The 22,572-nt window shown below is 44.2% G+C and overlaps 2 protein-coding genes across 3 annotated transcripts; one reads left to right on the top strand and one right to left on the bottom strand.

Annotated features, from left to right (window-relative positions):
* MLST8 (MTOR associated protein, LST8 homolog) lies at positions 1-11,818 on the top strand. 2 transcript variants are annotated; one of them, XM_038419161.2, is made up of 9 exons: positions 1-118; positions 338-475; positions 2,309-2,360; positions 2,765-2,927; positions 4,630-4,705; positions 8,158-8,310; positions 8,540-8,664; positions 9,202-9,365; positions 10,165-11,818. In XM_038419161.2, the coding sequence occupies exons 2-9, from the start codon at positions 347-349 to the stop codon at positions 10,281-10,283; spliced, it is 981 nt and encodes a 326-aa protein (XP_038275089.1). In that variant the 5' UTR covers positions 1-118; positions 338-346; the 3' UTR covers positions 10,284-11,818. The 2 variants fall into 2 exon arrangements, with proteins under 2 accessions (XP_038275089.1, XP_043349712.1); XM_043493777.1 differs by lacking the exon at positions 10,165-11,818 and having other exon boundaries at positions 8,158-8,452; positions 9,202-9,335.
* Positions 11,809-22,572, bottom strand: BRICD5 (BRICHOS domain containing 5). Its single transcript, XM_043493778.1, has 6 exons — positions 19,819-22,572; positions 17,991-18,122; positions 15,747-15,899; positions 14,560-14,667; positions 12,909-13,062; positions 11,809-12,119 (listed from the first exon to the last, which is right to left on the bottom strand). Exons 1-6 carry the CDS (start codon positions 19,855-19,857, stop codon positions 12,025-12,027), a joined length of 681 nt encoding a protein of 226 aa, XP_043349713.1. The 5' UTR covers positions 19,858-22,572; the 3' UTR covers positions 11,809-12,024.

The raw sequence follows: 22,572 nt of genomic DNA, 5'->3' as shown, positions 1-22,572 counted from the left end.
CAAGCGACGCTACTCTGCGCGTGCGCATTCCCTCCTGTGGGGGGCGTTGCTCGCTCTGCGCGTGCGCCGCGGCGCGGCTGTCCTCTCGCACGCCTGGTCCTGCTGCCGGGCCTCGCAGGTAACGGGGGCGCTCGCGGCCTCCCCCAGCTTCCGCCCCACGCTGGGAGGCGCCTCGACGCGCCGGTGATGGGCACGCCACGGCGGCAGTGCAGGGGAGCCCGCGCCGGGCCGGGGCAGGTGTCCCCGGACTGCGCCCCCGTGCGGCCGGGATGGGGCCGGGGGGACCGGACGGGGGCGGCCTGGGCCTCACCGCCCTCTCTGCTCCGCCCCCGCACAGGTGCCGGCCATGAACGCGGCGCAGGGCACGGTGGGCGGCGACCCGGTGATCCTGGCGACGGCTGGCTACGACCACACGGTCCGGTTCTGGCAGGCGCACAGCGGCATCTGCACCCGGACCGTCCAGCACCAGGACTCTGTATCCTTCCCCCACGGAGGGTGCCCCGGCCCGGCCCTAGCCTGGCACCCCGGGCACTGCGCCCGCCCGGGCGGGGTGCGGAGAGCGGGCCTGAGGCGCAGGGAGAAGGGTCGCTGGAAGCTTTCCTTGCCGTGCCTGGCAAGACCCTCCCCGCTTCCCTAAGCAAACCTGAGTATTTCCCATCCCATCTCGTCGGAGCGCTCCTCCACCTCCCTGAAAGGCTGACCCTGACACGGTCCCCAGGTCGGACACTGGACCCAAACTTCAACCCGGCCTTCGCTCGGCCCTTAGACACCCTTTAAGGCTGGGAAACCACCAATGGCCTTTCCGGTTGGTAAATGGCTTTGCTGTCTTCTAGCTGTGTATCTTTCTGCGCACTCAGCTCACGTTCACAGTGCGCTGTCTGAAATGCTAGGGTGAGGCCATAGCAGAGGCAGGCTTTGTGAGAGACGCTGTCTAGCTGTGGCTCACCAGCGCTTACGCTCAAATCAGTCCGTTAGTCTCTAAGGTGCCACAAGTCCTCCTGTTCTTTTTGCGAATACAGCCTAACACGGCTGCTACTCTGAAAACTTTCTAAAAGCGGCCAGGTTTGGTGCGGGTGTGGTGGAACTCTTCCATCCTCGGCCCACAACCCAGAAATTGCTACAGGGTATGCCAAAATATGATAGGTTTCATAATAGCAGCCGTGTTAGCCTGTATTCGCAAAAAGGAAAGGAGGACTTGTGGCACCTTAGAGACTAACAAATTTATTTGAGCATAAGCTTTCGTGAGCTACAGCTCACTTCATCGGATGAGACAATGGCTTGTCTAACGCTGTTATGCTTTAGTTTGGTGGGAGGGGATTCAGGGGGAACACAGATAATTTTTTCTCATCTGTTTGCCTGCTTGCTTTATGAAAAGAAAAAAAAATGTTCGCCCTACAGAATCTAGCCACCGTTCTCACCTTCATGAGCAGGCAAAGTCAGTAAGCTAAAACTCCACAGTTTCTAGAATAGTGCAAATGCCTGCTGGCATCGTGCATTATGTTATTCCACAGATGAGGAAGTAAGCAAACAAAACCCAACTGTGCTGCTCTGTGCTTCAGTAGAAACAGCGAAGGGTAAATAAATAGCCTTTGAAAAAGGGCGAAAATGAGGCAGGAAAAGCATGAATATATAACATCTTGGGAAAAGGGCTTTGCAGTCAATGAAGAGTAGCCACCTGGATCCCACTGCCTATACAAATATATTTAATAAGCAGGAATTGGTCTGTGCCTGTAAGAAAACAGCCCCACTGATGCTCTCCATGTTTGGCCACCCCTACAAATCTTTCTAACTCCTCAACACTGAATACACTTTCTGACAGGTTTTTGGGGCAAAAAGAAAAGCTAGTTTATTGCTTCTGTATTTGATCTCAACTGTCAACATTAAATGAAAATCCAGAATTTGAAAAGACAACTGTGTCAAAAGTAGAACATAGTGGTCAAGGGTACTGTGCTGTTTTTAAATGGTGGAGCATGTTGAGCTTAAATCAAGTTGCACTAACATCTAACTATGCTATGTCTGAGGAGCTGACTTTTTTATGTCCCACTTTTTAAATAAACATGTTTGAAACAGAGTCAGTGTGAGACTAAAGGTCTAAACAGGAGAATTCTTTTGATTTGAAAATCTCCTGACACATCATAGTGTGTTAAAGTGCCCCTTTTCCAAAATGGATAATCCCTAAAGAAAGGTCCACTGGTCAGAAAGTCTTTGTTAACCGTACTTTTCTAAGGGCAGTGTGAATTTGAGATAACACTTTTGTTCTGCTTGAGAGCTAATTGCTCTCTTTGTTAACCTTAACCGGTGCTGCTAGCAAGTAAATGCTCTGGAGATCACCCCAGACCGCAGCATGATTGCTGCTGCAGGTGAGTCTTGCTGTTGGGCTTCTCCCCCCCCCCCCTTTTCTCATGCCTGCAGAGTTGAAACTGTTCTACAGCCTCTGATATTGGTGGTCCCCACTACCCTTGTTGTAATTTAGCCCTAACTGCACATGATGCAATTTTAATTTCCAGTTGGCCACCAACAATCGGCTCAGAAATGCCAATTGTCATTTATTTCATGAGCATGTCTCACTATAATCCCTGTGAGAAGCGCTTCTGCAGTTTTTGAGTTGCAGACTGCTGAGGTGAGTGAAATGGTGAAATTTCCCTTTACTGTGTTTTAGTGGCCCCGAAGCGGGGCGGTTGTGGAATAGGGCTTTGGCAGTTTTCTGACAGAAGCCAAACATGCAGAGTGTCTGACTATTAGCATTCATATTTCTGTCGCCCAGGTTACCAGCACATTCGAATGTATGATCTGAACTCTAATAACCCCAACCCTGTCATTAATTATGATGGCGTAAGTAAGAACATTACTTCTGTTGGATTCCACGAAGATGGTCGTTGGATGTACACGGGAGGAGAAGACTGTATGGCTAGGATATGGGACCTGAGGTAACTGCTGATGTCAGCCCACCTCCCTGTGCTGGGCCACTTGGGACAAAACTCCGAAGAGAGTTGAGGTTTCCATAAATGTCCTTGGGCTTTGAGCTTATGAAATCTCCTAGGCTAAGCAAGGTTGACACTGGTCAGTACTTGGATGGGAGGTCTCCAAGGAAATGCCAGGTGCCACGTGAAGTTGCCCTGGGGATTCAGGAGGTAGCGGTCTTTTCCCAGAATCGATATTGAACCAGTAATGATGCCGTGGGGCTCCTGGAGGTGCCTTATTTGAAAGAGATGTAAAACCAAGGTCCTGGCCAGTTTTGATCATTAGAGATTCCAAAGTACCTTTAACAAGAGAGGAGTGTTAACCCTAGTGTTCTGGGCTAATTCCAGTTGGAGTAACTGTGAATTACTCTGTTACCTTCTGCCCCAGTGTCAGGGAGTCTTACCTGTGCCTGGGTGGGGATCAGCTCCCTCACAGCACCAGCCTTTCAGTGACTCGAGCACTCTCCTATGGGCTGTCTTGAAAGTTAACCGTGAGTGTACCCCAGTCACTGAATTCCTTTGAATTATTTTCTGTGCTTTCCAGCTCTTGACACACGCTACTCAAGAATCCTAGATCCTGTGCCCCAGTTTTACTTTAAACCTCTTCTCCTGTAAACTACACAGCATTTACATAAACCTACCTTTGTTTTACTGTAAGAAAGAATACAGATTTTTAACTAGAAACAAGAGAGAGTGGTGGAAACAAATGGTTTACAAAACAAAAGAAGAGCGTCAAGTGTGAGCCTGGGTCTATACTCATGAGTAGGTCCCTTTCCTATCTAATAAAGTAGGCTTTGTCGCCTGAGTTTAGTCTGTGGCAGAGCTAGTAGGCTTCACAAAGAACTAAGATCCAATTTTTCATGAGAACATCCCTGCCCCCTAAGATGTCTCTTCAGTAAAAGGATACAGAGGACCTCCCCCTTCTCTGGGTTATACTGAAATAGTCTTTTGTTTCTGTTCATAGTCAGGGAAAACCTCATGTTATAATGTTCCTTTTTTACCTTCCAGAGGGTTTGATTGATTGCAGTTGTCTTTGATGTTTGTCCATTGAAAGGCTTGGTATTGGCAAGGTTAAGCAGTTGAGCCTTGCATTGCATCACCAGCTAAACGGCTGGGTGACAACTCACTCCTGCCTGAATGTACCATCCCTGATACCTGTTACTCCGGTGGCTATGTTTTGCTCCAAGTCCATAAAGCATATTTTCAATATTCTTCCTTAAACATTACCTATATATACATCTCACCATGATTATGACTCTAGACAAGTTATGAGCTTTCAGTAGGTACCTTATATGTTACTATGGATAAATATCCTGTATGACATGTTTGGTGTAATGAGTTGGTCAGGTGAGAGTTGTTTACAAAGAATAGGGGACCTTTTGTCAAAGGGTCTCTGTGTCACAGTAATTGCATTCTGTCTCCCTAAAATCCCTTCTGAAGTTTCAGCTGGAAATGGAATTCTTCACATCCTGCTATTGTGTAGTGGTGGTATGTGCTGTCAAACAGCTGCTCTGGGTAAATACCGCTGCAGTGTTAAATGTAAACAACCCTAAGATCCAGAAGTAAGGTGACTTGTTCAAGGCCACAAAGCAAATCAAAGAAATGGAAGATCTTAGTTTAAACTCTCATCTCATCTGACTTCCCTTGTTTGTGTTCATTTTGTTGCCAGATCACGTAACCTTCAGTGCCAACGCATTTTCCAAGTGAATGCTCCTATTAATTGTGTCTGCTTGCATCCCAACCAGGTAAACGCAGTCTCTTTTGCACTTACCAGACTTATTCTTGATCGAGGAAGGTTTTACGGATGTTCTTGTTAAAAATCTGATGTGCTATATCATTTTATGTTGGCAGTTATTACAGCAAATGCTCTTGTATATGACAATATTTTCTCCTCTGTTTATAAAGCTGAGGGCTTCCTGGCTGTGTGAGTCAGGTAATTAGTTTCAGCAAGATCTGAGTTCCCCAACTGTTGTATTTCATATAATACCTTCCACTCTTTTTGTTGAAGGATAATAGAGTGCTTTACAAACCATGCAGCCTCCCAGCACCTGAGATAGAAACTGTGGCCTGGTCTGACTGCCATAGTTAAACCAATCTAATTTTCTAGTATAGAAGTGTGAAAAATCCACACCCCTGAGTGGCATTAAGCTGACCTAAATCCCTGGGTAGATAGTGCTAGGTTGACAGAAGAATTTTTCCATAGACCTAGCTACCATTTGTCTGTGAGGTGGAGTACCTCCATGGATGAGAGAACCCTTCCTGTTGGTTTCAGAGTAGCAGCCGTGTTAGTCTGTATTCTCAGAAAGAACAGGACCTTGGGGCACCTTAGAGACTAACAAATATATTTGAGCATAAGCTTTCATGAGCTACACCTCACTTCATCGGATGCATTACCTGTTGGTATAGGTAATGTTTGCCCTGAAGTGCTGCAGCGGCTCAGCTGTGCCATTATAGCATGTTTAGTGTAGGCAAGCCCTGAGACACAGAAGGTGATTTGCTGAAGGCTACAAAGCAAATCAAAGGCAGAGACAAGATTAGAACCCACTAGTCTTGACTTTCAATCCCTGGTTTAACTACTAGATGCTGTGGTTGCTACAAAGGGTGGTCAGAGTCAAAGATACTTTAATACTTTTGAGCCAGATAACGACCCGGCTCCACGAAGAGTGAATTTTTGTGAGTATGGTAGATGAGTTACTTCTATGATTGTCCAGTGCCTCTCTGAGCACTAGATGGCATTACTGGATAAGCATCATAGTGCGTGATTGTTACGTAAGCAATACTGCCATTTGTTGCTGCAGATCCACTTCTTGGTGTAATGTGCACAGGGTCTATTTGTTAATTATGATCTCCTGCTGAACTGAGACATAGGCGCCCTGCTCCATGGAAATGTTCTTCACTCTCTGTGTTGTGAAAGTAAAACATCCTTTGTGCAGTAAATAAAAAAGGCGCTCGGAGCTTTTTCATTTTTTCATTCTTACTCAGATTGCCCATTGGATTCTTTCAAGGACATTGTGGTGGCTGATTTTGAATTTTAATCCTATTTTAAAATTACATATTTCTGCTAGCGGAGGCTTAAAACTTTTGACTTGCACATTAAACATGTTTTAAACTGTAGCTGTTGTTGGGCTGATTTCCCCCCTAAATTCTTCCTGCAATAAGAGGAAAATGTGTGTGGGCTTTTTCTTAAAATTTTGCAGTTCACTTGGCTGAGACAATGCAAATAGACCATTTGATTTCACTTCTATTTTGATAATCCACGTTAAATTAATTTCATATTTACAAGCTCAATGCTCCAATGTTTGAGTTGCAAACATTGCAATGAAAGGTTTATTTGTCTTGAAAAACAAACCATTGTCATTTTAGAGGGGAAAATCACAAACACTTCCTTGGCCTTCTTATGTTTATGCCTCTATATTCCACATGGAACATAGTGCCTTCATCGCTGTCTTCCTTTGTTGCTGGTCTCCTTCTTCAGTCTTAGCTTCTTCCCATGTCACTTTGATAGCTTTCAGTTCTGCTTCTGTTGTGCGTTTTCCTGTTATCCTTGGTCTCTACCTTGTCGCCTCTTGCCCGGGGGCTCCAATCCAATGCCTGTCTTATGTTATTCAGATCTTTCTCCATGGATGTACTAGTAATCTCCATTTTTGTTCTGTATTTTCCTGTTCTATCTGTTTCTGTTTCATCCTTCTCCAGAATTCTTGGCTTGTAACTTTTTTCTGCCCATCTAATATTGAGGATTTATCTAAGGCCACTATCTGTTAAAACTTGGGAGTTTAGATCTTAAGGAGATCTTAAGAAGTCTCCAAGTTTCAGCCTCATATAGAAGATCAACTTTACAATGATGATGAAATATTTAAGTTTAGTTTGGAGCACAAGGTTTCAGTTTCTCCAGATGGGCTTTTGATTTACAAAGGCATGTTTGGTTTTTGCTGTTCTAGCTTTAATGTCTTCATCTGCTCCACCTTTATTACTTACAGTGCTGTCAAGATATGTGAAATATCAGACCTCTTCTGTGTCAGTCCCAGGAAGTGTTATTGGTACTGTGTATTGATTCTTATGGTTTTAGATTTCTCTCTGTTGATTGTTCAGCTCTATTAATTGTGCATAAGCCTGAAAATTTTTGGCTTTGTAAAAGCTTAATTTTGCAAGAGCTGAATTTTGGATTAGATCAGTGATAACCTTCACCTAATTAATACTGTTTGTACAGTGACAGTGCTTGAAAATGGAAAGTTTTATATTAGGGTCCAATATTGTACACAATTTTTGCATTTGAAAACATGGCTAAGCAGAACACTACAGTGCTGTAAGAAGGACATTAGTTCAAGAGCAAATCAGAGTAAATAGCACAAAGAGAAGGCAATACTTATTCATATAGTGTCATCAACCTGTGTAACTCACTGCTGCAGGACGTCATTGACTCAGGGTCTGCAGATAGATTTATTTATTTTATTTTATTTTTATGGAGGCCTGAATAATGTAATGACCTGTTCTAGCATTTGGGGCAATCAAATGTCATGGTTAAGGGTGGAAGCTGATCACTGCAGATATCAGTGAGAAATTATTGCACTGCCCCATTGGCTAATTACATTATGGATGGTGGTCGTCAATCTCAGAAGCAATAATTGTTGCTCACTGTTGGACACGTAATATTGGGGACTAGATTGACCCGTGATCTGATCCAGCAGAAAAAATCCTATAGTGACTTGTGACCCTGAGAAAATCATTTAGGACCACAGTTTGAAAAGTATTCACTAATTTTGAGTGCTTCAATTTTCGGTGCCCACTGGACCTCTAGAGCCTGATTTTTTTAGAGGTGCTGAAGTGGACTTCAGCTAGAGTTGTAGGCGCTCAGTACTTCTGAAAATCAGCTCTAGTTGTCTGTAGATAGGTGCAGAAAATTAATGGACACTTGTGAAAATGTAGGCCTTAACCTTTCTGCCTCAGTTTCCCATCTATAACATGAGGATAATATTTCTCTAGCTTGCAGCGAGGATTAACTAGTTAATGTTTGTATAATGAGATGGAGATCCAAAGGATTGCCATATTAATGAGTAAGTGGATAGAACAGGAAAATCTAGACTTCTTAAACAAGAGTGGCACCTGCATTTGATGTACTTTTCCTTGGGGATGCCACAGACAGCTATTTACCCCAGTTGGTGTTTCTGAGCACTATGGAGAATTTGTTTGTTTCTTGCAGGCTGAGCTAATTGTAGGTGATCAGAGTGGTGCCATTCATATCTGGGACCTGAAAACAGACCACAATGAACAACTGATTCCAGAGCCTGAAGTTTCTGTCAATTCAGTTCATATTGACCCAGATGCCAGTTACATGGCAGCTGTCAATAGTTCGGTAGGTACAGCTGGAGAAAGGGAATACGAATTGTCACTGCTGCAGCGACACATTAGAAGTCGGCCTGGCTTTGCACATCAACACTTTGCTGCTGCACCTGTGTCTGATGTGCAAAGTTCGCTGTATCGTGGAGCAGGAGGTGGTGAGTACTTGGGTATAAAGACCAAACGGGGTGGTGCTCAAATCTCTCCTGATCTCTTGCAGCAATAATGTCTCTCTCTCTTCGTAGGGCAATTGTTATGTTTGGAATTTAACAGGTGGCATTGGAGAGGAGGTAACTCAGCTAATCCCCAAGACCAAAATTCCAGCACACAACCGCTATGCCCTTCAGTGCAAGTTCAGCCCTGATTCCACGTGAGTGACTTGCCAACTTAGTTATTTACTGATGGCTCAAACAAAAGTGTCCTTTCAAGTCAGGTGCCAGGGGACTGGCTGTGCCCCCAGCTGTTGACATAATGCTGGCTCCGTAGCAGCATTCCAGCTGCCCGAGAGAGAGAGTGGATCAGGAGGCAGCTCGGGTATCGGTTGGACCACTGTCACTTATTTCCCTGTTTTTGCTTAATGATCTCAGAAGTGCTCTGGGAAGCTTCAGCCCTTTTTATGGTTGTGAGAACCGGTGCTGCATTGACATCAGAGATCTGATTTACTGACCTCTCTGAGTGAAAGTCTCTCTCTCTCTCTTCCCCCCCATTTACCTTGCATTAAGGAGGGCAGATTGCGACCATTGTCCTCTAATACCAGGTTGGGGTAACAGCCTGTGAAGACTGCCAGCCGCAGCATGCTGTGATTCATCAGTTTATTGCCAGTCCAGAACCAGCTTAGTGAGTCATTTAGAAGCATAGCACCAAATCATAAACATGTACATGTCGCCCTCCCCTTTTTCCCTTCCAGGCTCTTAGCTACCTGTTCTGCAGACCAGACATGCAAGATCTGGAGAACTTCAAACTTCTCTCTAATGACAGAGCTAAGCATTAAGAGTAACAACCCTGGAGAAACCTCCCGTGGCTGGATGTGGGACTGCGCATTTTCTGGGGACTCTCAGTATATTGTCACCGGTAAGACATGCATCACTGGCCCGATATCCCAATAATCCCTTGGAGGGAGGGAGGCTGGTATAGCATCACAGGATTTGTTGACCTCTAGCTTGAGGTGCTGCCAATTCACAATGCTTCAAAGACCGCAGACTTCCCCCATTCATGCCAAATGCATCTGGTACAAGGGAAAGGAGGATCCCTTCCTTCCTCCCGCCGCACAGAAAGCATATGATCCATCCCTCATATACTCTTCCACTATACTATATAGTTGACTAATTCTCTTAGCTATTTTTACCTGTTTGTTATTTAAACATAAAACCTATCGCATCTTGTTTTAGTCAGACATAGGCCTCATGTTTGCTCTGGTAGTAGAGCTGCGTTGGTCCCAGGATATTAGAGAGACAAGGTGGGTGAGGCAATATCTGTTATTGGACCAACTTCTGTTGGTGAAAGAGACAAGCTTTCTAGCTTATACAGAGCTCCTCTTCAAGTCTGGACCTGACCTCCTTTAGTCGTGAAGAAGAGCTCTGTGTAAGCTTAAAAGCATCTCTCTCCCCACCAGAAGTTGGTCTATTAAAAGATACTACCTCCCGCACCTTGTCTCTTTAATATAAGCCCAATGTGTGTTGTGTTTTTCCATGTGGTAAGGAGGTAGCTTGAAATGCATATGACCATTTTAGTATTTTCAAAGCACTCCCTGTGACTATATTCCATGCTGTATGGAACACTGCAGTACATATCCCCAAGGATGTTTGCAAGAAAAAACAGGTACAAGTGTGAAATTTCCTTATGGTCAATATGTCTTCACCTCTCCTTTCAGCCTCCTCAGATAACTTGGCCAGGCTTTGGTGTGTTGAGACTGGTGAGATCAAGAGGGAATATAGTGGCCACCAGAAAGCAGTCGTCTGCCTCGCTTTCAACGATAGCGTGTTGGGATAACGTGCACGTGTTGAAGAGAAGGGACCTCTGCTCATTCAGTTGTCTTCTCGTGACAAGTATCCTAGTGAGAGTATGCGTAACATACACTTGTAACCAACCCCCCTTTCTGATAGGAGATGGCTGAATCTTCAGCAGAAGCAACCTTCAGCTTTAAGCAAAGCAAAACTGAAGTAATCTTAAATGGAGAGGGGTCCTGGGTGGCTCAGGTGGGTGGGAGTGGGACACAGCACCTTTCACCTCCACTTTGCCTGTTCACATCCAGCTCAGGTAGTTAGCAGCTGGAAGTGGTTCTGTGCAGATGGGTGTTCGGGGCTGGTGTGCATAGTCCAAATCCTAGTGGATGCACAACCAAAGCACAAACATCCATCACATTTGGCACTAAGTGGTCTCCTTGTTCAATTTCAGCAGCAAGGCAAAGGACGGAATGGGCCCTGGAGACTGAATTCCTCTTACTGCTATAGAGCATCCCTGCAGCTCAGGGTTGAGGCAGGTTGTGAGGGAAGCTGGCCCTGCAGTGCCTTTGAGGACAGAGAGAGGCCTTCACTCTCCAGGGCTGTTGGTCAGTCAGCAGCATGACATCTCCCATTACTGTTTCAAAATGAAATGGAAGCAGCTGGAGATTGCCCTTGTGACACTGCATCGTGTTCAAGTCAAAGAGGACCAGTAAACATCATCTGGCAGCTTTTATTTGATTTTTACATCATGGTTGGGGGGAAGGAGGCACTGTCTTGAATGGAGACTTCTGCAGTATTGAATAAGCCCTCCTGCTGTTGGGGCTGTATACAAATTTTCTATTGGTTGTAGCAGTGCTACCCCTGATGGATGTCTGCTCTTAAAGGATCCTTCCTTCCTTCAGATAGGTGGTTTGGAACTTGCCGTGGAGTGACTAGAGCAGGGTTAGAGGAGAGAGAGGAAAAAAATAAAGGAGCTTTGGGTAGGCACTGCTTTGTAGGTGCCTGATAGTTGAATGCACCAAATACCCTAAATAATGGACTCAGCCTTGGATGCCTGGTTTTTTGTTAGAATAAAACATTGCATGTAATGTTTCCTTAGAGTAAAAGGAAACTGCCCCCTTTTCCTCACCCCAGCACTTCTCCCTGGGAACAGACTGGCACTATAGTTGAATAGAGAGCGCAACCCCTTTCAGTGTAGGGAAGGTGGAGGCAGTACAGCTCAAGCGAGCCCCTGTTCTGCCGGTGCAGCGAAAGCCTTTGGAAGTTCCTCTATGCAGAGGGGAAGAAGCCAGCAGCCTCTGGCGGGTGGAAGCTGAAATGAATCATTTTGAAAGAGGAGCAACAACCACTTCCTCATTTTGGAGTCACTTTATTTAAATCAATTGCACAGTCTTAGCAGGGGAATTTTAGACAATCAATTTTAACTGATTCAAAAAAAATTTTTTTTTGTTGAACACTAGTACATGCAGCCCCGAGCCTAGCCTGTCCCCTCCCTACGTGATGTAATTACTCTACATGCGTGTCTACAGGTCACTGCCCAGGCATAGGGATGTAAATAAAGTGTATATATATTGCAACATGCTTTTGGAAATAGTCCTGTTTAATTTGATCCCTTCTGTCACTTTCCCAACCTCTCAAATTGCATCATGAAATCAGGGTTGGAGCCTTTCATATGGAAGTTATCTGAATAACTTAGACATTAACTTATTTAAGTTAGAGGCTTTTCAGGATTTAAATTCAAGTACAAAGAGAAGTAGCAGGGGGAGTCAGTCCCTTTGGAGCAGGGCTTAATCAGGAAGGTAATAAAAGCAGACAGACAAGCAAATGTTGCTTGGAAAACAGATGTCAATGCATAGGTAAATGAGCCGCTTCTTCCCAGGGCCTGCAAAATAAATAAATAAAATAAAATGCACAGCAAGAGCTTGGCCTGTTGCAAATCCTTCATGTGTAGGAATGCTGTCCCTCTGGAGAATGAAACAGGGAAACCTGTGGTAAGTCTTCCCAGCTCTCTGTCCTCAAAGAGCTCAGTTAAAACAGAACAAGCTCTTCAGTGGATCACTTTTGGAGGGGGGAGAGGAGATGGTGAATATTAAGCTGCCAAAGCCATTGAGGTGGGGCAGTGGCTCCCTGAGATGGTCATTGATTTTTATTCCACTCTTCTACTTGGGGCACGTGGAGTGGCTCAAGCCAAGGGAAATAGGATGCAGCCTTTCCTCCCTAATTCAATACCAAGCCAGCTTGATGTGGCTGGAAGTTGTTCGCATTTAACAGCCATGCAGTGACTAGTGAAATGAGTTGTTTGATCTTAGGACAGTGCCTTGTCCATGTTACAGAAGCCATCACAGCTCTCCCGCCCCTGTTAAAAGTCTGAGCAAAGTGGCCAATATCAAATGGTCCTGGAGATTGAGCTCAGCAGAGTTGATGCTCATCATCACGCTAGGATGGGGAAGTTTGCACTAGCACAGCTCCATGTCTGGGGAGGCAGAGACCACTACATGTGCCTGGGCTGTCAAGCCAGCAGCAGTGAACCTGCACTCATGTCACCTACAGTATCGTCTCCACATATGACATATCTGAACCCTCCTTTGCCCATTATTTCTCCAGGTCCATGATCCTCACTTCAGAAACAATGACTGCTCCCCTCCTTTGAAGGGTAGTTCCTCTAACTTACCATCCCCTTTTCTGACCCAGTAGATGAAAGTCTGCTCACACAGGGTTTGGATGGCTTCCCCCAGGCTTCCGGCATTTGCTTGTCTCCCTGGCAAGATCCCCAGGAACTCTCTGTAGTACTTGGTTTGATTATTCTGAAGCAGCAGCTGATTGACCTGAAAGGAATATCACAGCATAGCTTATCACAGGAAAGAAAGTTTCCTCAAGGGACTTCTTGTCTCTGGTTTCATTTCACAGACCCTCTAAGAGCAATCCCTAACCTAGTGGCAAGCACAGGGACCTCTCTATGGAATCTCCCCTCTCACAGAAACTTTCCTTGTGGCTAGGAAGGACAGGATGAGCGATGGGTGGAACCCTTCTGAGGGGGGCAGCAGGGCTTGTCCTCACAGGAGGGGAGCTTGGCTGCAGTCTCCCATGTTGACTCTGAGGCCTGCTGTGGGGAAAAAGTCACTTTAACAGCAAAGACCACATGAGAATGTCCCTTTGCCCTTCCACCCAAGGATCTGCCCGTACCCAAACAATAATTAAGTCTCTTACTATCCCTACTTACAGATGGGGAACCTGACACACACACACCCCTCTCCTTCACCAGAGTATAAGACCTTGAGGCCCCACACTGAGTGACTGGTAGAGACAGGACTAAAACCAAGACAGACTGCTGTTTTCCTGCTGTGACCACCAGATGTGCTGCCTCTGGGGCTGTCATTCTTTCTTTAGTTTCATTTAACAACCCTGCGGAGGCCTCGAAGCCAGAACACTGCTTCCGCTGAAGGGTTCTCTTTCCTGGGTGCATTTTGTTGACATTCTCAGGGGGTCTCATTCCTCTGTTAGTTTATTCTAAATGGTCCTGATCCAGCAAGGGAGTGGGGTGAGGAAAGTAGAGGATGAGTCTGCATTAAGCAGCCCTCATTATCAAAGCAGTAAGGAAATCCAGCACAGCCTGGCCCAGGGCTTGGCGTCTGTTTTCTGACATTCAAAAAATAGGGCCCTCTGTCTTCTTGAAATAGAAGCTGGCTTTCCCTTCTATTAAATCCATTAACATTTTGTTCAGAGGGTTGTTATACATCATTACTCAAAACTTATTTCCACTGTTGATTTGCTAACAAAACCACCTTTGTGTCTTCTTCCCCAGAATTATTATTAGCAGGTAACAGAATCTGCCAAGCCAGTACAGTGCGACTGGGGTTTGTTAAAGTCCAGTTATTCACATCCCATGGCACACCACTGTCTTGCCCTTCCATCCCCCTTCTTATGTTTTGTACAAAAAATATTAAATCACTATAAACCCAGTCACCCATTTCCTCCCAGGGTCATTTGAGCTGTTCTGTCACAATCCAACCTGGCTACCGGTGCAAGGCAGAATCGAGTGGCACTATTCTCCAAAGGAAAATAGCTCTCTGCTTTCATCTTAGAAGTACAAATGATACAAAATGAGGAAATACCAAAAAGTTCCTTTACAGCTGGAAGAGCTGGTGGTTCTGTTTAGCTTCAGTTGCATCACCTTGGTTCAATGTATAAAAACGTTCACTAGGAAAACAAATCCACCCAGCAATGAGGATTTAACAAGATTCTAGAGAGCCTTTGGGAAGCTGGTGTCCGTTCCTCCCCCAGCGGTTCAGCTTCCCCTGTGCAGCTATCATGTAACTGCTCACCCTGTGCTCAGACAGATTGAAAGATATCTGCACGTTCTCAAGATCCCAATCATCCATCTTCCGCAGGTAACATGCATTTTGATTTGCGGGTTTATAGCAGACATAGCCCTGTGCAAAAAAACACAACACAGAACAGCGTATGTTTCATTGACACAGCATGTGTGTATGCGGTGCTTATCTACAGCTAAACATTTAATAGAAAGTCTTCTCTTTGTCCTGCATTGTTTTTCAAAGCAGCAGCCAGAGTGGCTGCCTTTTGACAGGAATGAGCATAGCCCTGGAAATGGGGTGGGGGAGATTTATTAGCAGCTGACTGTGGATCAGCAGTGGGAATTTGCAGTGGTATATACAACAGTAGCTCTCCAACTGTGGTTCAAGGAGCAGTTGGAAGCTGCCTGTAGAGCTAGCTGGTGACAGCGTGCAAGCTGTTCTCATTTCACCTGCTAAATTGCATTAGAAGAAAGAAAAGTACTAAATGGGCTTTGATACTTTTGCAAGCAAGTAATTCCTGCAGTTGCCATAGGGGTGCCATGTGCTCACAGTTGGGAACGGAGGTGGGACTGGGCAATGATGAACAGGAAAGGAGGTGGGGTCCCTGGGATTGTGAATGGGAATCTGCGTAGGTTGGCATTAGAACTCATGAGTTCCAAAGTCCTGGTCCCCTACTCAGACCGCTTTGTCTCCATCACTCAGGGACCTGCTGCAGAGTCCTTTCCCTGTTGCATGGTCAGTGATGCAGGGAAGATGGGGATAAAATGGGGTCATTAAAATAACATTGGGCAGCTCCCCATCTTGGACAGAGTCTCGCATTTAATGGCTTTCCAGTATAGCACAGCAGCCATCTCCAAAGCCACCTTAGCTCTAGGATTTGTGTAAAAGCAGTTGATGTGCAGGGAGGAACAGCGCATCCCAGAGTCAGTGCTCTAAACGGTTGTATTACTGCCTCAGGCTACCTGGACGAAGGGCCAACACGTGTCTCCCTGAAGCTTCTGAAAAGGATCATTAGAAAAAAAACAGCTGATCACTACCACCCTCTTGTCTGCACCTACCTCTCAAACCAACGACGATCAGGCACAAGTTAGTTGAAACTTTTCTCTGAGACATTTACTCTTATAATTGCAAAGTCACTCATTTCACTCAAAGAGACGGTAACACCAAGCAAAGCCCTCCTGCTCTGCTCAACTCACATTCTTGCTGTCAAACAAGACCACCGTTGTGTGGTTACTTGGCGAAGTTACGTGATAAGTAACAGTATTCTTGGTCTTGTCAACAAAGGCCGACTGATTCGTCTGGGAGCCCTGGTGATTCTGAAACGTTAGCCGCACAATCTGCAAAACAGGCTGAGCACACACATACACAATGAGAGCAGAGGCTGTGCTCCCAGCCCCAAGGAGTGATGGGTTGGGATTGTGGCTACAGAGCCTGTGGGGGGTGGGGGGGAAATCAGCCGGCCCAAGGGAGGCACCTTTTCCTCTCTAATCGTTCTCAGCCACTTGCTTCAGGGAACATGCACGTGCTTTTCACTCGTTAGGAGAATAACCTCCCAGGACCTTCGCTTCCACATGTTCTTAGTCTGAGCTATTTAGCAATGAACAGAGCCAAATGCTGACTCTGTCAGAGCAAGGGGGCAAGCAGATTCCAGAGGGCAGATTCAAACCCAGAGCATGTGAGCAGGAGCACATGCTGGGCGAGACCTGATCTCCGACAGGGGGCCCCCAACCATGTAGGGCCTGAATTGCAGCTGGAGGCAAACATGGAGCCAGCGTGGGAGTGCTGAGCAGCAGCGTGACACAGGCCAGGCCAACTCCATGACAGCCAATGCAGGGGATAGTTACACCAGGGCTGCCCCTGGCCCCCATGCAGACATTTGCCCTAATAGAGGGCAGTGTATTCGCTGGCAGAGGGGAAGCGCTGGATCCCAGCGAGGCTCCCAAGGAGCTCCGTCAAATGAAGGATGCCGAAGGGAGGTGCCTCCCTGCTCACCTGTTCCCCGCCAGCACTGCTCACTGCGTGGGTGCACCGACCCTCTACGGCTCCCCTAGAGGCAGGAGGTTATAATCACACATGTAATCTGTTTGCTTAGCAGAGAACAGCAGCTCCTGCCTTTATTAACAAATGGGATATTCAGACTCCTTTGATTTAGCCGTCCCCTGCAGATGAGTTCTCCCCAAGATGTAAATAGCACACCAGGCTGCGTGCATCATTCCTTGAAACACCCCCCGCACTTGGACACTGCTGTGATACTGTGGCTTCTCAAATGCATTTATTAAGGGCTGCTACTGGCAGGTCACCTTAAAAGGAACAATGGGGCAGATTAATCCCTGATCTCATCTTATTGACTGCAGCAGAGTTACATGAGGGGCAAGGGCAGCGTAGGCAAACCAGGGCCCTCGGAACAGGGACATGCTCCACCCCCCCACCTCCTCCCAGAGAAGCAAGGGCTGTGGCATGGGACCCTTTTTTCCTTCCCAGGAGTAACAACAAGAGCTCTGCTCTCTCCCAGAGTGGGGCAGCAGGCACTCCCTATTACTTAAACCCATTAGCTGGGGTGCATTTGCTTAGGTGGGTGGGGCTGTTGCACTCCTCCTGTCACACAAGGACACCTTAGCTGGGGAGGCCTCCAGAGCAAAGGGTCTTGGAGTTAAAACCTCCATGAGCTAATGGTGCACTTCATACCTCAGAGTTATTGTTTCAGGCTCTCTGCAGACTCAAGCATGGACGACTTGGGACAGTCATGCTTGGATCATGTTTACAACACTTATTAGTAAGCATAAAGGGCTTGAAATGTAGTTTAAAAAAAACAAAAAACAAAAAGAAAACAGATTCTGATGTAGTCACATGAATCCCAAAAATGGCGCCGGTTACTTAATCCGGTCCTGACCAGGGGGAATTGGCCACACTTGTTTTTATTTGATTTCTTAACTAGGAGCAAACATCAATATTTTTCTTTTTTTTTTTTTTAAATCCTTGACCATTTGTCTGTCAGATTCTTGAAAAGAAAGAAAAATTGTATTCCCCTCCATCAGGACTCTCCCTGGGATTACAGAGAGTGATGATGTTATTGCTGGGAGGCAGCATTTATTGTGAGAGATTAAAATATCAGGATACCAATTAAGAAAAATTGGATGTCTGCTCTCAGCAAGGTAAAAGGCATCCTTTAGACAAAATTCTGACCCATGTAATCCTACTGACTCCAAGGGTAATTGAGGGCAGAATTTGACAACATGAGGTCAAGTAACTGGCAAAACTTTCTGGATATTTATAAGTAGCTGTATATTTGTTGTATTTGATCTATTGTAAAGAGAGGAAGAAAAAAATTGTGAAAGGTTTCCTCTGTGCTCCCCCTTCCCCTGCCCACAAGATCAATTTCAAGATATTCTCATAGGAAATTGAACTATGTATATGGAACCATAAATGAATTAATTCCTTACCTTGGTAGTCCGACGGGTAAAGCTGAAAATTACCACCACACTGATGCCAACAATGGCGAAAAACAAGATTACAGACAAGATAACCCAAAGTATCCTGGAAGGAGTTTTGGATTCTGCCAGAGGTCTTCTCTCCTAGGAGTCAAGACACAGATCAATAAAGAAGAAAGCAAATGGAGTTAAACATTTATTTATTCGTTTAAGTTGCAGAAGTAAATTATTGTTCATGAAAGATGTTGGATAGGCAGCCCTGTGGATTAAAGGCAAAGCGTAAGGGCTTGTCTATATGGGAGAAACTGGCCAGCAGAACTTCCAAAGCAGATTAATGATACTGGAACAGAGTCACTTTTATTCTGGAATAGAGTGGGTCTACATGGTACATTATACCAACATAGCCATAGTGGTACAATCATACCACTATAGTTCTGTCAGTAATTTCCCCATGTAGATAGGAAGCCCTTAAAATGTTTGTACAGTTACTTGAACCAACCAGGCTTCCTGGGTGGAAAAGCTGCTACCTTACTTTTTACCATGGGGAAGATTTAGAAGAAAAATATTTTAGTATTAAATGCCATTGTCTTGTTTTGAAATAGAAAAAAAAAACTTTTTTAAAATTCCCTGTACACTGCAACGATGGTCCGTTGCCCCTCTTTTACAAAAGATAATTGCTTATATCTTATTTACGTGTGACAGTTTTTACTTAAAGCAAAAAAATCTTAAAGTCAGATGGGTTTCAGAGTAGCAACCGTGTTAGTCTGTATTTGCAAAAAGAAAAGGAGTACTTGTGGCACCTTAGAGACTAAGTCAGATGGGTATTTCTAATGTTTCCACAGTACGTTTTGATACACAGAGCATTTTCATTACTACATGGAAAAGGTTCAGTCTCACTTTTATGTTTGTGTTTGAAACATTTTTGTAGTAATTTCATAACAGATTGTAAACAAAGCACGTTACGCCAAGAAAATACAATAGCAGAATGCAGATTTATTAATAAAATAACCTGTTTCTCAGGCTCTGAAGCACAGGGATAAATCAAATAATTTCAGGCAAGTAGATGTTAGAATCAAACAGTAAATGAACTTCTAAAAGTTCATCAAGTTGTTAGAATTTATATTTTTAAACACATACTCTACAGTTGTTGATCTACTGTATATTCTAGCAAAATGCATTAAATGTTAAATCACCCACTGGATGTAACAGATAAAAAAATTAAAGATACTTACATTGAAAAGCCTGTTTGTTTGAATATAAATTTGCACAAGACTTATTGATATGAGATTTTTAATTGCAAGTGAAATTCCCCTGGATTGCAGGGGCAGATTTACCCAGACACATGGACAAGGGAACCCTGGTATAACGAAGGTCTAATGAAGTCCTATCTTTCACAGAGCTCTTTCTTCTGTGAAAGGTCCTCTGTAACTCTGCAAATTCCAATTGACTTGCAATACACTTTATGATGGTTTGGTATCACTTTCATTTGATTTCACTATAAGCATGTCCCTGAATGCTAGTTCATCTTATGTGTATTCCATGCTATGTACATAGGGGCATCTGCAACAAATCAGCAGACGATATGATTCCAACAGGTTTACAGGAGGGAAGATTTTAGCCCAACTAATTGAGTCAGTGATAGGCACTTTGGAAATGCTGAGCCCTCATAAATATCATGTTAGTCTGTGCGAGTTGCAAGTGCTCAGCACCTTGGAAAGTCTGGTAACTCCCATTCCAACAACCTGTAAAAACACAGAACTAAGGACTCGATGGAGGCAACTGGTACTGGGGTCCTTGGTCTGGGTGCTGCAGGCTGTGCCCTGACATAAGGGATACTTACTGCAGAGGTAGCGTTGCCAGCACTGCTTTCTTCCTCCATCCTCCCACTCTAGACGCAGTCCTTGCTCCTGCGGCTCCGTCTCCTGATAATGTACAGATTGTGCATGATCAGAACCCTCTGAATGCAGCTGGAAATGAAGGATGTGTCCATCACAGCCAAATAAAATCCCTAACCCAGCCTCTCAGCTCAGAGAAACCCACGTGGAGGCTGAAACTTTAGATCCAGTAAATGGGGGCAAAACAGATACCGTGGAGAGACACTGTCACTGGCGTAAAGATGCTCTTCCTGCCTCCCCTTGTGAGTCAGCTGAAGGTATTCAATTGGAACACAATCACGGGCTTTGTGCAGGGCCCTTCTGTGTTATCCAGCCACACTTATGGCAGATGCCAAGTCTTATTTATTAGGAAAAATTGAAAATGAATAGGGGAGAGGAGCCGTTTACCCTTGTTATCTAATTACTTTTAGATTTCAAAGTGAATGTAATGCTGGTCAGATAGCTCTGGGAGGCTGAAGTCAAACTGTTTCTCTCTAGGTCTGATCAGGGTGAATTGATTTAAATAAAAGCTATTTTACTCATGATTTAAATCATCAGTTTTAATCATGTTTTGCTTTTGTACTTTAGTTATTTTCCTTAGGAAAGGTTGATTCTCAGTGGTTGGTAATCCTTGAAACAAGTTGATTTTCAACTAAATATAGCCTTTATACTAAACTGGTGCTTCTTTTTGTTAACTAGGAGAATACAATAGATTTAAGATACTATAAGCTTAATGTACATTTATTCAGATTCTTATTTATTAAATTTAACATTTAAGTTAAATTTTTCATAATCTTTCTAGTGGTTTGTATGAATATTCAAATTCAATTTAAAATGGACAACAGCATTAAAACAGCATTTTTCAAAAAAAATTAATAAAACTACCTTAAATGTGCTGGATACATAAGAAAAATGTTTATTAAAACATTGTTTAATAAATGAGTTTTAAGTGCAAAAGAAGTATCTGTAATTAGTGAATTGAACTGATGGTTTCTGGTCATCACATCCTTCAAGATTTTAGATCTAGTAGATCTCATCCTCTTATATCTAGTTTTTTCCCCATAGATTGGGAGAGAAAAACAAGCTTTTTCAACTCCCAATTGGTTTCTAACTTTGAATGATCTAGTCATTGAACTGAACTAGTTGAATACATTGAAATGAAGAAAACTCTCTCTCTGCACCTGCAGGAGAGGCTATGGCTGTCAGAAGTTGATTTAGCACTTCAACAAACTCTGGTTCCAGGTGTTTCGCTTCCAGCAGTTCAGTGATTTGACTTTCTAAAATTGGCAGCTAAATATTTGTGTATTTAATTTAAATAGTTTTAACAGACTATAGTAAGTTTAGGCCTTATCATAGGTTAATTTCAAATTTAATTTTAAATGGATTTAAAAAAAAATTCAAAAATCATTTTTATTTACCTTTTTATTCACCCCGAGACTGATGCAGCCCAGGCCATCACAGCACAAATTTGCCCCAGGATCCACCTATGTATCTCAGCTACTTTAATGAGCACAGTCCAGTTCCCAGTGAAGAGGTACCTGCATTGCAAAGCTACTACCACTACCAATCACCCTCACTGGCAGTCAAAGACGACAGGATCCATATGTTATAGTACTTAGGTATACAGCTTTTCCTACTGGTTGTCAGTTTTATAGGTTGACTGATACCAGGTACCCTGTGTATTCCTGTAGGGTTAGCTAGAGTTCAGAAATGTGGCCACATCAAGCTCAACCTCTATTATGATAAATGCTATGGGCTTCATCCTGGCCCTATAGAGGACCCTCTTTAAAGCAGATCTTATACAAGCAAGTCCTACAGCCACCAGTTTACCCAGAGGAGATCTAGAAGAGTAATGCAGTAGTTTCCTTGTACTCTTAACAACCCTGAGCAGGCTGTCTTGAAGAATTTTCATAACAAGCTTGGGATAAAGCTAAACCTTACTGCAGGAGCAAGCCCAAAATGGCTGGTCATTGGTTTTTCATTCTTTTTGAAGCACCTGGCCTGCCCTCCACATTGCCTCTCAACTGTGCAGGGGACCAAAGAGGGCTCCACCCTTGTTATCTGGGACCCACTGGTTTATATTAGAAAGATATAAAAAGGGAAACTGACAGTGGAGAAAGTTGTGCTTCTTCTCATTCTATTGTCACTTCTGTAGGACTTGAAAATTCAGGGAAGACAATGTGAAGTTAATGTATTAGAAATCAACTATACAGTGCTCGTGACACAATTAAGAAAGCATGCCTACGTTCTGCTACGGCCAGAGGGTTACCTGCCACTTTTCTCATTCCTTTCAAGTTTTAAAAGTAGTACAAGGAAATAACTCTTCAGCACATGCTGGCATTGTGAAATACTGTGGCACAACCACATGTTCCTTAAAGGAAGTAGCTTCAGGCGATGAAGAAAGAGTAGGCAGTGATGCAATTTAACCATACTGGTTAATTCTGCAAGAGTAACTCCTGACCAGCATTTTAACATTCACTCTACCCTTCTTCCAAAGGAGTTCACACCACATATATGCTTTGAGACAGAAAAGTCAAGTGAAATCTTTCACAAACTATTCTAATTTATCTGAACAAAAAGGGGAAGGTATCTGCTTAGCCACGCTGAGTAAGATATTTTGTTTGAAAATGCAAGAATGTGAAAATGCTACCCAGGTCATAGGCTTTTGCAACTCACTCATTGCTGGATCTAGGTACTGAAAATGGAGAATAAGATTGAGT

Source organism: Dermochelys coriacea, chromosome 10 (genome assembly GCF_009764565.3).
Source record: "Dermochelys coriacea isolate rDerCor1 chromosome 10, rDerCor1.pri.v4, whole genome shotgun sequence".
In the NCBI taxonomy this organism is placed as follows: domain Eukaryota; kingdom Metazoa; phylum Chordata; order Testudines; family Dermochelyidae; genus Dermochelys; species Dermochelys coriacea.
This window is presented reverse-complemented; position numbering and strand designations above follow the sequence as displayed.